An 18,015-nucleotide genomic window follows, 5' to 3' on the forward strand; every position below is an offset into this window, starting at 1 on the left:
ACGAGGTAAAAGTTTGGGGACCACTGGTGTGATCATTTGTTTTAGGCTCTTTTTGGACAATATTTGGATAGCTAAGGGTGGTTCAGACAGTGCTGCCAAACCTGCAGCCTCCAGGCAAGCATGTCCCCAGCCACCCCAGCATTATCAGAGACCAGTTGGAAGGCTAGCATGTTGTTTACTAACCATGCTATGTTACCATGTAAACTGGACAAATGGCTTGGTGTTGAGTGAGAGCTCTGTGTGATGTTAATAAATTGAGCCACCAGGGAACTGGGATGGTTCCCCACGCCCCCACACACACTTTTATCTCGGCCCTGGCTGGGATACATAGATCAATAAATTTTAAGGCCATAAAATACCCTTATGATGATTTAATCTGACCACCTACAGTAACAAAGTGCAGAGATTTTTGCTCAGTGATTCTTGCATTGAGACCAGTAACTAGTGATTGAATTATTAGAGCTTCTTTTTAAAAAAAAAGATCACAGGTTACTCTCCTCCCATTTAACGCAAAACCTTCATTCCTCTTCTCTTTCCTACCCCATATTGGAATCCACCCCCCCCCCCCCCAATCAGCTAGCATGGCAGAACAGTTTAGAGGTCAAGGGTGTGGGATCGGGAAGCACGCAATGTTGGGTAGCTGATGACCCCATGGAATGGCTTTCTATTCTATTCATGTTTTTATACCATGCCCATCACCATGGTATCTGAACTTGAGTGGGCCCAGATTTGTTTGAACTGGTCCTGAGAATTGTAGATTCTTATTTTTCCATTTCAAAGTGAGCAAGAGAGAGAGAAATGTATTATACAGTTATAAACCTTACAGACTGTGGGTGGCCCTTTTATACTAAGAATTCCAGCTTTAATTTAATTCCATATTTATTAAGGGAAGATAGATAATTAAGATGATGAAAGGAAAGGAATATGACTTACTGACACAAGTGACAGAATGTTTCCATGTTTGACTGGGCAAGGCTTACCTGATACGTTAATCTATGGCACAATTAAAAATGCTAATAAAACAACGTACAGCCAGCTGTATTTTAGACATATGCATGCTAAGAGTTGTATTTTCACTTGTAACTCTATGCTGGTAGCAAGCTTTGAATTACCAGCTTTTACTTTTCACTTTGTATCTAACAGTGTCTGTTATGGATCAAGGACAGAACTACAACAGAGGTGACTTTTCTGAGATGCTTTCTGCCTATTGTACTGTGTCAGGGTGGGGAAGGCATTGGGTTTTGTTTTCTCAGTATCAGTGTGCTTCATCTCTCTTCCCTCTTCTGGATTATATTATGTGCAAATTCTGCATGCATGGGAATTTTGCCATCCAGTGTTTACTTCAGGGGCCATCCATACTTTTCGACCTCTCAGCCGTTCACTTTGTGTGTCCTGCGTATTTTCTTTCCTGAAACAAAGTTGTTTGGGGGTGACAGACGTGCTATTTTGAGCATGCTGGATTTTTTTTAATGCCTCGTGAAAAATATTAATTCACAGATTTCTAGCATTTTGATTTTTTAGACTCATAATTTCTAATACACTTACTTGCATCCTTCAATGTGAAATGCTTTCAGATGGTTATGTTTTGTTTCTTTTAGTCTTTGTGTTGGCATCGTGATGTAAAGTTGTTTTTCCCCCCTTTGGGGAGAGCATGGCTGACCAGTTTTAGCAGGCTGTGGAGCATGCTGATTATATTTGCATCTGTGGCTGAAATTTGCTGTGAATATTTTCTCTGAGGCAGGTGCATGCAATAGGTTTTGTTCTTATTAGTTACTGTCCATCCTAAAGAGTTTGTTCCCCTTTACAGCTTATCATTGGGACACCTCTGACTGGATGCCAAGCGCTCGTTTGTCTGATATTGAGGAAGTGCCCAATTATGAAACAGCAGATGGAGGCTCGGTGCATCATGGAAGTAACAGGGAGCTGGAAACTGATTACTACCTTGGTGGCTATGACATTGACAGCGACTATCCTCCTCCTCACGAAGAAGAGTTTTTAAGTCAGGACCAGTTACCGCCACCTCTACCCGAGGATTACCCAGACCAATATGAAACCCTTTCACCATCACAGCCAGTCTCAATGGCTAGCACACTCAGCCCAGATTGCAGACGGCGGCCACAGTTTCACCCTAGCCAATACCTCCCTCCTCATCAGTTTCCCAATGAGATGGACGCTGCTGGATCTCAGACTGTGAATGAATTTAGTACTTTTGCTGTTGTCCCAGGCCAAAGCTTGGAAAACGTTAGTGCAGGTAAGATGCCCTTATCCTTACACAACTCTCTGGATGCCTCCTCATCTGACATCTCAGCTAGCTGCGGCTTTGACGACTCCGAAGTAGCCATGAGTGACTTTGAAAGTGTGGAGGAGCTCATCCTAGATAACATTCACATTCCATTTGTGGAGACCCAGCATCAGACACAAGTGTAAAGGAGACTTTTTTTTTTTTTTTGGTGGTCATTTGGTCCAATTAACAGTATAAATACTGAGAAGACATTTTGGTAAAGATATATCTATGTATATTGGGCAAGGCAGAAATCCAGTATAACCTATTAACTTGTTCAAAAACGATACTGTATGTGCAGACACAAAGAGACCAGTTATGTTAAGCTGTATGCCACAAAATTGTTACAGACAATCTGGAGAGTACGTACCATCTATTTATTCCCAAGAGTACACTCGCAGAGTTTCTGAGGGGGGAAACAATTTCACCTTTTAAGTTCCCTTTCTTCACCTCCTATTTTATTTGGTATTGTATTATTAAAAGTGTTACAATCTCTCCCTGCAGTATTAAGAAACGGGAGGATGATTCCAAGAGGCACTGTTGCATGAAATTTTAGGTCCGCTAAAGAATTTGATCATATGTAAAACAATTCCATTGGTTTTATTTAAAAAGCATTTCGAAGTCAACTTATCGACATGGATATCTGTTCATAAATAACTATTTATTTATGGTTTTGTTTATATATCACATCTAATTCTAGCTTGTGTGCATCAAATAAGACAAATATATACATTATATATTGTACACCAAACTAGACTAGGTTGGTTGCCATTATTCAAAGTTACTTTCACATGTTTGTGTATACATTGAATGATGAGACTTTCCAAATATTGCGACATTTAACCCGTGCGAGTATGACTCACTAATGGCCAAATTCTGCCCTTAGATACACGTATGTAACTCCCAGTGATTTGTGTACACAATGTGAACGCGTATCTGAGAACAGAACTGAACCTGACCTACCACATTTTGCTGCTTTTATTTTGGGCTTCCTTGCAGCTTTTTAACAGCAGTCATAATGCTGTCATAGTCCGGTTAAATTAGTTTGTATTAATTTGCATACGCATTCTGCTGTAATCTTAAATTGCTAGATCAACTACAGTTTCAAAAAGGCCTGCCCTCGAGTTTGTGGAACAAATCCTCTGCTGGTGTAGATTGGGGTAGTCAGTGGAGATATTTTTGTTTACATCAACATCAGCTGAGTACCTGGCCCTGTATTCCCTCAGAACGCTCAAATAGTATTCACAGGGTTAAAAGCACTTTTGCATAATACTGTAAAATGCAAAAACAACACATTAGGTTAATTTTGGCATTTCACATTAATCATCCAGAGCAGGTTAAATGCAATATGGAAATCTTTTTTTTTTCCACTCAACTGCAGTAAAATATATATGTGCCCTTTACTCAATGCTGTGAAAATGTGTTTACTACAGTTACGAGTACTTCTACAGCTTTATATATCTCTGTAGCTGTATGTTGTACATTGAATAGGAGGAAGTCTTCACTTTGCATTCATGTTTACTATCCACATTCTTCCCTGGCAGAACTCAGTCGTTCTGAAAGTTTGTTGAACAGATAGAAGTTATAGATGAATGGATGCTCCAACAGGTTTTTCATGCTGCTGCCTTATCCTGTTTCTTGGTCAAATAAGTTAACTGGATCGTTTTTGAGATTCTTGACTGAACTGAATTTTACCCATTTGGTTGTCATAAGTCAGTCTTATTTCTTATCATACCGCTGGTGATTATTCTCAAGTTTTCCCAAAAGAAAATAGGTTATTGAGAATGTTACTTAAATAGTTGTGTAGCTTGTGACACTTTTAATAAAACATGGTCTCTAAAATTTGCAGTGTAAACCTGATATTTCAGTGCTTTCCTCCGGTATATCATATATCAGTAGAAGTTTGGTTTTACTTTGGATCATGCAACAATTCTTCATTAAAAAACAATCCAGTTACAGTATGTAGAGGAACATAAATAAATAAAGTGGAATTTAGGCAAGAGAATGTACTGCACCTACAAGTATTATGAAGTACTTGCCTGCATATAGTTCCTGTTCATTGAATTTATGACTGTCACTTGGTCTCCTCAAAGTGCTTCTGTAAGAGTGGTATGTTCTACATGTGTTTATGGTACATTTTGATCCCCTTTCCCTCCCACTCTCCCACCATTTTAAAGGAAAAAAATACAGATTTCAAGTATATCACGATTGCAAGGGAAATGAGGGATTTCCCTGCAACCCATGAAATAGTTTGGCTCGGGCCAAGGCAGAGATTCAGTTTTGCAGCATGACCGTGCCCTGCTCAGAAAGTTCACATTACAGAGAAGCGGTTGCAAGGAATAGATTAGTATTACTTCAAGGATAGGAATATTTGAGTTTAAACAAAATAAAAAAGCTGCACTTTTAGCTGTTGTGCAATAGTTTTAATGCTGATATGAATTTAATACTCTTTTAGCACATGGCTGTGATGTACATGGGGTTTGCTTCAAGTCAACTCTTCTGTACTACATTTTGAGCTATTATGCAATGAACTCTCTTTTTGCCCCCAACTAGTTATTAAATATTCTCACCATCTTCATCTGTAGAAAACATCTTTGGGTAATAGATCCCTGAGACACTGGTATCTAAGTTATTTTCCTTATAGGGACATATCAAAAGTGTCACAAAGGGAAACACAATTGGTAACATAGCAATTGCCATACCAGAAAATACCAATGGTTCTAACTAAGCTTGTTGCCTCAGTAATATCTTGTGGGCAGTGAGTTTCACTGGTAATATACACGTAGCTTCAGTATATACTTCCTTTTCTGTCTTTTAAATTTTGTTGCCATTTCATTTAATCAAGCGCCAATTTGTTAATGTGTTATGGGGAAGGATATATGGGAGCACCTGATAAACCTTCTCCGTACCATTCATGATTTTATATACCTCAATATCGCCTCCTCTCCAAACTAAATAGGCCTCTTGTATTCAGTCTTTCCTCAGACAGAAACCCCTCAATGCCTGTCCCCACTTTTGTTGCCTTTCTGGTTCTCTTCTAGTTCTTTTCAATGACCAAACTTGAATGCAGATCTCAAGGTGAAAACCTTTCCAAGCATTACAGCGTGCAATAACGTTCTCACATTACTTTCTGTCTCCTTGTTAATACAACTCAGCATCTTATTTGCCTTTTTAATTAATGGTGTGCTATGATTAACCCTGATTCTCTCACCTGGGAGGTGATAATATGAACCAAATGAGTGCATGAGTAGGTAGTTTACACTATTCCATCTGATGTATATTACTCTGTCGTATGATGGGTTTTTTGTTTGTTGCCGTCTTGTCAGCTGCCTAGTTCAGCCTTTGCTCAGAATCCCTGCTAGTCTTGACTAACTATCATTGTGTCTGTACAGTATCACAATTCACATTCCTGTAGATGGCTCCCCTACATGATATTTCCCTTCAGATTCTATTTTCACAGAATTACTACAATATCAAATGATGATATTCCACAGCAAAACCACAGTCCTCTATGGTAAATATACTCTTTGCTTTTTATTTAAAAAAAAAAAAAGGCAGCAACTGCTCAGAAAATAAATTCATATCTTTATCAGAATTTCTTAGACTTCCAAGATGCTTGTGAGTCTTACTTATCTGATGCATATTTTCTGTTTTTGACAAAGGGTCAGATTCTCATTAACACCAGTGCTCCTTTAAGGGCCTTAAAGTGGGTGTCAATGCCATTTACAATTCCAAGACCCTCTAAAGTGGTCTTAGTGTAAAGGAGAATCTGGCAAGCATGGGGGTTTTTTAAATTATCGTTAACATTTTGCCTCCAGTTATGAGCTTCTGAGGGGAAAAAAACTAGTACTCCTGATCTGGCTCCTTTACACTGGGTAAAAGGGCCAAAGTGGTGTACAGGGACCCTAAAAGTCCCATATACAGGTGGGGGAGGATTTGCCTGGCACAAGCACTGCAGGAGACAGCCATAGGGCTGCCCTTCCAAGGATCCTTTCTCAAGGCAAGGTTTGGAAGACGGGAGCAGCCCATGGTCAAGAAGACACAAAGGTGGTTTAGAGATCCCAGCTCCACCTGGGCTGCACCTCTCAGAGGCACAGCACAGAATTTCACCCTGAGCATGTTTCTTACAGTTGTTTAACTTTGGTCCTCAACAAAAAAAATTCTAGCCTGTTATAAAGCCTTTGATATGTTACATGACAATTGTTGTTGTGCCTCAATACAAGTTCCAGTGGAAAAGGCAGGTCTAGCAGGAATGGTAAATACATATTTGTGTAGCAAGTCATACTCCTGTTTGAAAATCATGCCATGATATTTTAACCCCACAACCCAGGAGTGACTCAAGGTTCAGTGGACCATTATTGTTCATTACTGCAATGCTTTCTTTAAAAGGCTGGTGTCATTCATAATTAAGGAAAATAGCTATTTTAAACCAATAGAGAAATGCATCTTTGTTAGATCAATATTACCATTTTAGCCTTTTTTTTTTTTTAATTATTACAGGAGTAATTACGGAAGTTAAAAGGTTCTAAAGGGGAGAGAGACTTCTTTAGGTTCATGATGGTACACGCTCTATGGTATAGTTCTCTGCTTTTTTGCCAGTGTGCATCTCTGTCCTCTCAGTACACATCAGTGATACAACAATCCCTAGAAATTAACAGTATTCGCATTATTGTCCATTGCCTTTAGCCTGTAGTCTGTAAACTTGACCTACAAAGTCACCCATTAACAGAAGGGGCATTGATTTACCTATAGCCACATCTTACGGGGGAGGAACAGGCGGGTGGGTGGGGAAAGAATAAACAAAATTAATTTCTTTATGTAATAACAAAAAGCAATAATTACAAATACGTAGTATTATGCGAAGGCCATAACTTGTCATTACCAGTGTTAAGGATGCACTTGAATTGTATTATGGGAATGAGATTGGAACTCTCAGTACTGTAATTATTCGTCTGTCATATGAATACCTGAATTGCTACTATTTAATAATTTTATGAGCCCATACAACTGCTTTTCAGGAAGTGACAAATGCATTTGGGAAATGGAAGCAGTTCTCTTTAAAGCACTGTATCAGAAAGATTGTCGTGTAAATTTTACCTGTTGCAAGCAGGCTGGTTTGTAAAAGATGTATGTTTTGGTGTTTAAAAAGAAGTTTATAAAAATAATGTATATAATGGTTTCAAATTACCAGGCTTTTGTAGATATTTGATGCCAATCGGGTCGCTTTAAATTTTTGTTTGATATAATTAAAAGAGAGTCATCCAAGTTGGTTTAAACTTTTAAGGTAATGGCAAAAAAAAAGTTTAGATTTGAAAAAATGGTACTTTTTAATCATTTCAAATGTACTGTAACTTTCCTTTTGGTTCAGCTCTTTTCATTTAACTTTTTCTGTTTTTAAGAAGATGTTTTTTATTGACTTTTTTTAAATCAATGTGTTTTGCACAAAGACTTAGAGACATGATTTTTATGCCATGTCAAGTAGCTGTTAAGATACATCATTTTTTCATTGACAAAAAAAAAACAACCTTATGCAAAGGAGAAGGTAATCACTTCGAGTGGATCTCGGCCCTCATCTGAAGATTAAATGTTCCTTCATAATTGCTGTTGGCAGTATTGTCTTGTGTTCTTTTGCTATAAAAAAGAAAAAAGTGTACAGGTTTGTAACTGCCAAAATTTGCTAAAGTTGATGGTTAAAACAAGTTTAAGTAAAAAAACAAAAAAAAAACCTACTTGTGTTTACTATTTATTGACATTTTCATTAGGACACATTTTGAAAAGAGGGATTCAGATGAGGCATATAAATTCTGTCAGCAGTCTAGGGGAAAATTCACATTGCAATGTATAGTTCTCCCTACTGTATGTTGTAATCCAGAAAGCACTGCGCTTTTCAGATTCCTCAAATCCGCCTCCTTGTTATAGCGCAGTAACAAAATGAGACCCTATTGTGCTAGGCACGATGTATACAATTATTTTAAAAAAGTCCTTGTCTCAAAGATCTTTCAGTCCACTCAGAGTTTTGTGTACAGGGGTTCACCACATCAGAATTAGAGGGATTCCCCCACCCCCAACATTCAGTTAACTCTAGACACGTTTGCTCAGATCTTCCGACCCCCCAGCTCCCAACATACTGAGAAGAAACACCAGCTCCAAGTAGGAAGGGAAACCATTTCAGAGCCCTTCAAACACATTTTAATCCTGTTTACATAACACAACCATATAATTTTTTAAAAAATGACTCCCATACAAAACTGGAGAATGGATTTAGAGCACTCACACCACTAAATTGGAGGAGTGATGTTTTTCATAGGACGGTATCACATTAAAACCATATGAAACTTAGAACAGTCTTTGAAACTAAACCACTGATCAGAGTTCAGATACTTTTCTTTGGCCTCCTGGAAACATGAATTTAAAGTCGCATAGTGGTAAAACAAAGCAGGATGCCAAGCAAAAGCATCTATTCCCTCCAAGGGGACAAAGGTTTTCTTAGACTTCAGGGCCCTCATTTGAACCATGTTAATTTCTTTTCAGTTCACATCTCCCTTGTTCTGGGAGTAGAAGGCTGTTTTTTCACTGTTTCCCCAAACAGTAGTGTAAGTAGATGTGGATGCTCTGGAACTGAGACCACATGTGGGCAAGCGGCTGTCAGGACTAGGAGTCAAAAATTCAGCCATTGGAGGATCCATCTGCCTGTTTGGAGAGGTAGGGAGCACAAGATCCGTGGAGAGACACTAGAAAACATCATTTTCAGGCAAAACAAATTACTTTTGACCCAGTTTAGAATTGCTAATAGAGTGCTTTTTAAAAATCACTCTTTAAGTAAAACTCTATTCCCCTTCCATGGCAAACAGTTTAGTGATTCTCCCCAGTTTTCTGGTATCAGCCCCTGGTTCTTTGTTCCCATGACACTCAGAATGGGTGCCTTAGGACTTGGTAGCAATTTTATTCAAAACTACTAAGGGATGTGGGACAATAAAACTATCGTTATAAGTATGAGTAATGAGACGAGGTTAAAGGGAATTCTCCCTCGTTGTGTGCCAAGAAGCATCGCGTATGGTGATAAGTGTGATAAGCAGTGTTTCCATTGAATATAAAAATAATAAAGCATTGAAAAAATGAATAGGTACAGAGGATGAAGTGCCAGCTTCATTGAAGTCAGTGACAGTTTGCTATTGACTTCAATGGCACTGGGTTTTCACCTAGAAACTTTTCTTACATATTCACAGTGGGATGTCCAGTATAAAACAAAAGGTGCACTTGCAAAACTGAATGAAAATGTTTCGGCAAAAGAAGCCATCTATTTAACAAAGGCACTTCTGGTCCCCACGGCTGTAGTATCTCAGCATCCCACTGATAGAGGCTGCACAGTCCTCTGTGTGGATCAAATGGCAGTGAAGAGATAGAGGCTTCAGGGTCATTAAACTTGAATGAGTGTTGCAATTTTCAAATTGAAGACTTGCAACTCCTGGTAGCATCTTTTCCTGTTTCTCTTCCCCTCTCCCTCCCAGTTAAAAATAAATCATCACTGTAACTAGGACTCTCTCTGCAGTGTGGGAACAGTAATTTACAAACCCCCTGCCTGCTTTCTACCAGCAGTTAGATGCTGGAACGAAGAGAGACTTCCGAGCCCCAATGCCTCACTTGTAAATAAGGGCTATGAACCGCAGGGAGCGGAATCCATGGGCCAGGAAGAGAGGACAGAGCAGTTGAACAGCAGGTGGAGGAAACAGCTTCAGTTATGACTTGTGTCTACAATAGTTTAGCTCTCACCAGAGGTATTTTCTCCCTTAACATGACAAGGCCTCTCTCTCTGGCTTTCTATTTCCCTGACTACACTTTTTGCCCCACACCTGCCAATATCAGCTTCTTCAATTTGCCTGAGAGAATTTGATACTAGATTTTCGTTTCCAATATTTTAGGGCTTGCTTCTGCTCTCCCTTACACCAGTGTAAAATAGGAATGACTCCATTCAAAACAATGGAGGGAACCACTGTAAAGCCAGTGGAAGGTGAGAATATGGCCCTGGGTTCTTCAGAGAGCAGAGAATTCTGTTGAGCCCAAAGCAGTGCAGAATTGTGTAGAACCAAATTCAGGTTTTCCCATTTGGTCACTAGTTGTTTGAACTCATAAGTGTCATGAGCTTGCTTCCCAGGGCCAAATGCTGCTGTAAACAGGCGTCGTAGAGAATTTGGCCCTCAATCTCTGTGTGATGATCAGTTAGCTGGGCACACTGTGGAGTGCCTTGTGTATACCTCAGAAAGAAGCAAAAAAAGAGGCACACTCAACACTTGTTTTTACTTTGCAGGTCACCTTTCACACTAAATTTTCTTTAAAAGAACCTAGAGATTTAAATGCATAGATAATTATTCATACAATTACAGGGCAGTACTGTGTTAGTCTCCAAAACCAGGCGTGAAGATAACAGGTATGTTAACTCAGCCTCATTACACATATATAGGGTGAAATCCTGGCTCCGCTGAAGCAAAACCCCCATTGACTTCAGTGGGGCCAATGTTTCAACCATATTTTTTTCTGTCCCCGTTCACCTGGTTAAATATGTAGTTTAATATGTTACTACTTGTGCACTGAAATGAATACCATAAATCCTACCTCGTGGGCATTAGTAATTTTATTGGACACCGTTAGTGTTATTGCATGGCAGCTTTACCAATGTAATAATGATCACAAATCTGTGATGCAGGTGAGCTATCATTGTTGAAGGACTGACTTCTGCTGTACTGGACTTTAGGGAACTTTAACCATGTAAATTTCATTGCAATATTGCAACTTACTGCATCTGATTATTAACTGAGAACAATTACTGTGCTTGGTGCTGTACAGAACAGAGCAGGAGGCACAGTCACTAGTCCATGTAGCTTGAAAGAAAGAGCTAAATTATAGCTGTTAGACCCAGAGCTGGACTGGGCTGGAAAGGTGAAGTTCCCAAGCATAGGTCAGAGTGTGGGGAGAATTTACTCACTGGTAGCACTTACTGCATCGTTAAAAAGAATGCAGCTAGCTTCAGTACCTAGCACCAGATGCTAGGATGTTTAGTGAGTAGATGGGACCGTTGCTGTGCCTCGCCCCGCCCCTAGAGGTATGCAGTGCTAAGAGAGTCTCTGCATGCTGCAATGAGGGATTCCCACCTGTACTGTTGCAGTGGCTTGCCTCTGGGGTTCAAGTTGTTGAGATGTGTCTAATTTCAATCACACAAGTAGTCCCATGGACCAGTCCCTATTCTAGGGGCCTGATGCACAAAGGAATTTTGGCTCCTAACAATACACATGGGCACTAACTGGCGTTTATGAAAGCACTTCAGTGAGTTAAGCTAACTCTTTTGAAGTCAAACATCCCGCTAGAGCCCAGACCTTCAAAGGTACCTTCCATTCATTTCAAAGCTCCAAAGTACCTTTGTGGATCTGGGCCTACACATCCATCGGCATCTTTAGGCACCTAAGTAGCTTGTAAATCTGGCCCCTTATCTTCAATGGGAGTGCACACCGCCTACTGCTTCTTGAGGCTTGAGCCTGTCTCCCGGAAGTCAATGTAAGTTTTGATGTGGTTCCAATGGGAGCAGAGCTCTTAGAGACCAAAAGTATGAAACCCCCCTTCAGATAATGGCAAGTTTTAATTCTGCTTTATTTTGGATTAGAAAATAGGAAGCCCTCCCAGAAGTGCGGGTGCTGCTGTCATCTCAATGGATCTTTCAGTGTTTCCATCATCTTGTTATTTTTCTTACAATTCTCTCTTAACACCTTTATAAATTAGACCCAGCCCCTAGCAATGTTCATTATTCATCCCCCCTAAAGAGAGGTGTAAAGTCTGACACAGTAGGTTTAGGAACAGCTTTACTTGTCATGTCGTTCACAACCAGCCACCATTCCTCCCACACTCTGGAGAGGAAGTCAGTTATGACACGTTACACTACCAGAGCAGCGACCATTTTAAAACTGGAGTTTTATTCAACTTAGTATCCAAACAAACACACACACAGTGGCCCAGGCCAGTCCTTGCAGGGCGCACACTACCCTGCTGCTGCAACCACAGCTGTCCCCTTTAACCCCTCTCAGCAGCCCTTCAATCCTTAAAGGGTCAGGGCACAGGTCACTCTAACTCTGATCTGCTCTTATGTGTACTACTCACGTTTCTCCATGGATCAGCATACCCCTTCCCTGTTCACCAGGATACCGATGCCGGTTGTTTGGTAGGGTGATGGGAGCCAGGGCTTTTCCTAGCCCCTCCGTGCCTACTTGCAAGCAGCCTTTGTCTCCCCCCGCAGCCAGAGTATCCATCTGAGGAAGGAGGGTGGTTTTACTCCTGCTTGTTCAGCCACACCGGGGAACAACAATGCTGACGATCTAGCCCTTTGTCAACAGCACCTCTGTGCAGCAGGGCATGTTCCTCTCAGCCAGGAGCCCAGTCTTTCCTGAGATACCATTCAGGGAACTGGGGGAGCTAGCGTTGCGGAGTACAGACAGGAACAAGGTGTTTTAGGCATGATTTAGGGGTCTGTTGAGCACCAAGTTATTGCTGTCTGAAAATTACTGAAAAGTGTAGTCGGGGCTGGCAGGCAGTTGCTAATAACTGAGCCTCATTGTCTAAGCACCAGGGTCGCGATTCCGGCACGTGGGCTCTTCTCACACATGAAGGGGTGTAATGACTCAGACAAGCAAAGACCTCACAGCTATTTATTCAACAGAGAAAATAAATGACAAGCAGCAACAAAGCAGGGTGCTTCTCAGTAACCAAGCCAGCTCAGAGAAAACTATGTCTGAGATACCAGCCCTTGCCCCTTCCTGGAGAGAGGGACCCATGTCCTTCTGGGGGCAGTCGTCTTGTAGGCTTATGAGTTCACTGAAGTTGGCGGGACGAACTCAGCTTGGGGTTCAGTTCTGTCCTGTTACCGTGTCCTTTCCCCCGTTGTTTGGTTTATTCAGCTCAGGACTCAATGCCCTGGGAGGTCACTCAGCGGCACTATGACCACATAAAGAGAACTAATAATGATTCAGCAAAGAGACTGGCCTGTTCTCAGGCCATAATTCAGGGCTGTGTAGTGTCTGAGGCTGTTTGTAGGATCTGGGCCTCAGTTGCTTTAGAAGCTGGAAGAGACCAAGGCAAGAGGCTGCAGGAAGACAAAGGGTGTTCTTATGGCTAAGGCATGTGAATGCCATGGAGGAGAACTCAGTGCTCCTCCTGCCTCTGGCACAGGCTTCCCTTATTTTGCTCAGCAATTCGCTTAAACCAAAATCTTGGCAGGTGGCCCCGAACGAAATGTGTGTTCCTCATTTCCTGGGTGCCTGGTTTGAGACATTTGGGGCCCGAGGTGCAGAAATGCTGAACGCTTACAACTCCAGCTGATGCCAAGGGAAGCTGTGCCCGCACACTATTGCAGCTGTCTGGTCTGGAGGCGTAAACCCAGTGTTAGGAGTCAGAACAGCCTTAGTTTCAATCTTGGCTCTGCCAGTGATTCACTGTGTGGTTTCTGTGAATTTGTGTTGTCTCAGTTTCCTCATCTTTTAAATGAGGATAATAATGCCCTATTATGTTTCAGTGTAAATGAATTCATTGTTTGTGAGCCACTCAGACACGACAGTAATAAGTGTCCTGGCTACGAGGAAATGATTATGTATGCACTGCAGGCCTCGGAATGCGTGCAGCAAATAAGGCAGAAACCACTAATTAAATGATGAAGCTAAAGGTATTGAACAGCTGTCTCCTTCCTTGAACACCACCCATCCTGTGCACTGAAAGAGTCTGGGGTCCTGTGTTAAAAACAGTATGTGATCATGTAATGAACGATTGTGGGGCAGAGGTTAAGGTTACATGGACAATCAAAATTCTGCATTTCCTAACTTTTGAGTGTTTGACTTTGCAACCTAAAAAACAGTCCTTTTAACATAAGTTTGGTTTGATTTTGTTAAACGTAATATCATATAGAACAGATGTCCTTAAACTGTGGAGCACTTGTTGGTGGATCATGAAGTGTGTGCTGGTCACATGGTACTGGCTCCTCCTCCTTGTCTCCATCTGCTAAATTTCATTCAAAGAAGCTAAAAATGCATTAAATAATTTCGTGATGTTACTTTCCCAAGTCAGCATTTGCTGTAGTTGCCACTGTCATGTAGCAGTTGGGGTGTCATGTGATCACAAATGAGAGGGGAGATAGCCTGGACTACCAGGAAAGGGACTGTCCACAAGACAATCCACATGTTAAGATTTAGTCCACAATCTGATCATGTCTATACTTGGGGGAATAACAAGGTGTGATTTTATAACCAACACAACAGAGTAGTGTTGACGGGGCAAGCTGTAGTTCTACCTCAATGTAATTGGTCAAGGTCAACTCTAGACTTCCCCCTGAAGTTTACCTTAACAGCTACTATGAAGTAAAACAAAAACCTATCAAGTCTCTGCTCGGGGTGAAATCCTAGCCCACTGTAGTCAACGGGAGTTTTGCCACTGGTTTCAATCAGGCCAGGATTTCACCATAAGATTTTACAATGGACTAGTTGTTATGGGGCTATCTATTTTTTCCTAGTGTCTTATACAAAATGCTTGAGAACCTCTGATATAAATTATTTGGTTCCATTCTGTGTTTGGAGCTGCCATATCTAATCATTAAATTTCCACAGAAAAGTCATGTTCCTGATAAACAAGCCTAACCTTTAGAAATTAATCTTCTGCCATTTAGAAAATAAGGCAATTTACAACATTTGAAGGGAACAATAGCAAATATCATCTCTAAACACTGATACATAAGAACAGAAGGCTTCCACGTTTAAATAAAATACTCTGGACAAAACTTTTACCTATGGACATAATTCTGAACTGTTAACTTTTTATATTCCTGAGCATTTATGGTTTGATTTCCACAAACCTCCATTTGCAGTTAAACTGAATGGCTCTTTTGTATATTTGTGCTGAATTAAAAAAAAAATCTTGGTTTGGACACATTCTATATTAAATATATATATACACATAGCTTGCAAAGGGTTAATACATAATGAATAGATGTTTTAATAAACAATAATAAATTGTTATAGAGCCTAACAGGTCGACAGGTTGCTTATAACTATTCATAACACTTTCTACTGATGTTCTTATAACAGTCTACATGGATCTCTACATTAAAGAGAGGGTAAACTAATGGCTACAGAACTGTACAAGTACTAAAAATTGTAATAGATGTTTAGGGTAGCAGAATTTAGTATATTATGCCAGATACACAGATTTTCATAGTATACTGGAAATTTATGAATAAAAAATAAATTTGAACCTTATTAAAACCCTCATGGGTAACAAACTGGTAACAGCATCTCTCAGCATTTGATCCATTTAGTCACCGATATGAGCTGCACTCGGAAAAGGATTAAAGGATGGTAAAATAATCCAGTCAACTTGGTTTTATGGAAAATAGTTCTCGTCAAACAAACTGGATATTGTTTTTTGATGAGATCACAAATGTGGTTGATAATGGTAACTGTATTTACATAATAGACTTCTGTAAGACATTTACCTTAGTCCTTGTGAAATGGGTTGACTCACCGCTGGCTCCTCCTTGTGGCCAGGCATGGCATAGCAGCTCTCTCCCCAGGGGGTGTCTCCCACTGACAGCTGCTCCACCTTTGTGGTGCTCTGCCTTTTCCTGTGACTTGGCCTTCTGACCATGTCACTTTAAAGTCTCTCTCTTTTTAGGGTAGTCTATTAACAAAAAAGCAAAGGGAACTAACACAAATACACTGAGCTACTAAGAAGCAGAGGAGAATGATTCCCTCTCAATGTGCATCGGAATCTGGCCCTCCCTTCCCTCATGAAGGGGGTCTTTGCGTAGCAGTCATCTGAGAAGCTCCAGCCTCCAGTCAACCCTTTCCTCAGGAGCTGCAGGTTTGTTCTCTTCCCTGGTCTGCCAATAAGGGAGCCGCTCTGTCCCCCTTTTAAACTCCTCCTCCAGCCTGTGCCGGCCTTACGGGTGTGGCAGGGTGAAGCAGTGGTGCCGGAACTAAGGGTGATGGGGTGCTCCTGCACTTCCTGGCTTGAAGTAGTAATAACAAACACCAAATACATGGTTTCCATCATCAGCACCCTTGAGGAGGAGCTGCCTGAGCCCTGAGCTGCTCCATAATTCCCTGTTGTCCAGTGGGGGATTTGTATACTACATCACCCACCCTCCCCTTCAAGATCGTATCTAGGAAACCAGAGCCAGGAGATTTCTCCACCCGTTGGAAAGAAAATCAACATTTTGGTGAGCATTTCCAGCTCTATGCTGAATTTGGAAGGTGCACAGCTGGAGGGACAGATATCAGAACATAAGCTGAGGGCCTCGTGTCTTTCATGGCGATTAACCAGCTTAAGGGAGCATGGTCAGTGATGAGCTTGAATGCATTTTCCAGGAGGTAATATCAAGAAGAGTCCATGACCCATTTCACAGCCAGTTCTTCCTTTTCTATCACAGAATATGCCTGCTCCTGAGGGAACACTTTGTGGCTCAGATAAAGCACATAGTGTTCCTCTCCATTTGCTTCCTGGGACAATCCTGTGACTAGGCCCACTTCTGAGATACCAGTTTGCAAAATGGACTCTTTTGAGAAATCAGGACTGAACAGGACAGGCTCTTTGCACAAGTGGTCTTTCAACTTCTGAAAGGCCTTTTTCACAGGTCTAAGGCTAGGGAAACTTCTTGGGGCTACTGTCCTTAATTAGCTCAATTAGGGGAGCTGGTATCACTGAAAATCTTGGCAGTAATCTTTGGACTTATTTCTTCATGGTTGGAATAGAGCGTGCTTTGAGGGCCTGGACGTTGTCTACAAGGGGCTGGACAGTGCCGTTCCACAAAGTATGTCCCAGACAGATGTTTTCTTCTTTGCTGGGTTTGCAGTTAGCCCCCCCTTCCCCCACCCCATAGTGATTGATGTACAGCAGCCACTTGTGCTAAATATTTATCTCAATCTCAGCTGGAGACAACCACATCATCTAAATAGACTGCAGCATAAGACCCATGTGGTTGAAGAACTTGATCCATGAGCCATTGGAATATCACTGGGGCACTGTGGAAGCCAAAGGGCATAGTCCTAAACTGATAGAGGCCAAACCATGTGGCAAAGGCAGTTTTTTCCCATGATTCTGCTGTGAGAGCGATCTGCCAGTATTCCATGGCTAGGCCTAACGTGTTACTATATTGGGCCTCACCTAGCCAGTTAAGTAGTTTGTCCCTCAGGCAGTGGATAAGCATCAAATGTGGAGATCGCACAGGCATTTTAAAAATCTATGTAAAACTGGATAGTGCTGTCCAGCTTTGGGACCAGTACAACTGGACTTTACTAGTTGCTGCAGGATTCTTCAATGACCCCTAGTTCCAACATTACATGGACCTCTTGCCTCACAGCCTCTTGTATTTCTGGGGGGAGTCGCTGTGGGCTATCCCAGGAGTTGCCCAGCTTCTGTCTGGATGTGGTGTTGCACGAGATGAGTCCATCCTGGCTGGGATACAAACACTGTCAAGAAGGCTTTTACTAGGCTTCTCACTGGGCTCTCTGTTCCAGGTGAAGATGTCTTCCCATTTGTATAGCAGCTGGGTCCAGTGGGGTGGGTGTTGGGGCCCCAGCTCAGACTTAGGGGGATAAGGAATGATAAATAAGCTCTCTCACTCCTTCCAGGGCTTCAGAAGTTTACTAAGGTAGATCTAGGTTCGCTTTCTCTTATCGGGCTGGCTGCTTTCATGGTTAACTTGCCTGATC

The 18,015-nt window shown here is 41.4% G+C and overlaps 1 protein-coding gene across 5 annotated transcripts in view; it reads left to right on the forward strand.

The window, feature by feature from the left end:
* The window catches only part of FAT3 (FAT atypical cadherin 3), a 559,302-nt gene extending 551,321 nt beyond the window's left edge, over positions 1–7,981 (forward strand). For 3 of the 5 annotated variants that reach the window (XM_073336876.2, XM_073336944.2, XM_073336886.2), the window contains 2 exons: positions 1,144–1,179; positions 1,808–7,981. In XM_073336876.2, the coding sequence (XP_073192977.2) occupies positions 1,144–1,179; positions 1,808–2,427 (656 nt within the window). In that variant the 3' untranslated portion in view covers positions 2,428–7,981. The remainder of the gene's footprint in view (positions 1–1,143; positions 1,180–1,807) is intronic. The other 2 variants (XM_073336917.2, XM_073336926.2) reach the window with 1 other exon arrangement.
* The last annotated feature ends 10,034 nt before the right edge of the window (positions 7,982–18,015 follow it).

This window comes from Lepidochelys kempii, chromosome 1 (assembly GCF_965140285.1).
Source record: "Lepidochelys kempii isolate rLepKem1 chromosome 1, rLepKem1.hap1, whole genome shotgun sequence".
In the NCBI taxonomy this organism is placed as follows: domain Eukaryota; kingdom Metazoa; phylum Chordata; order Testudines; family Cheloniidae; genus Lepidochelys; species Lepidochelys kempii.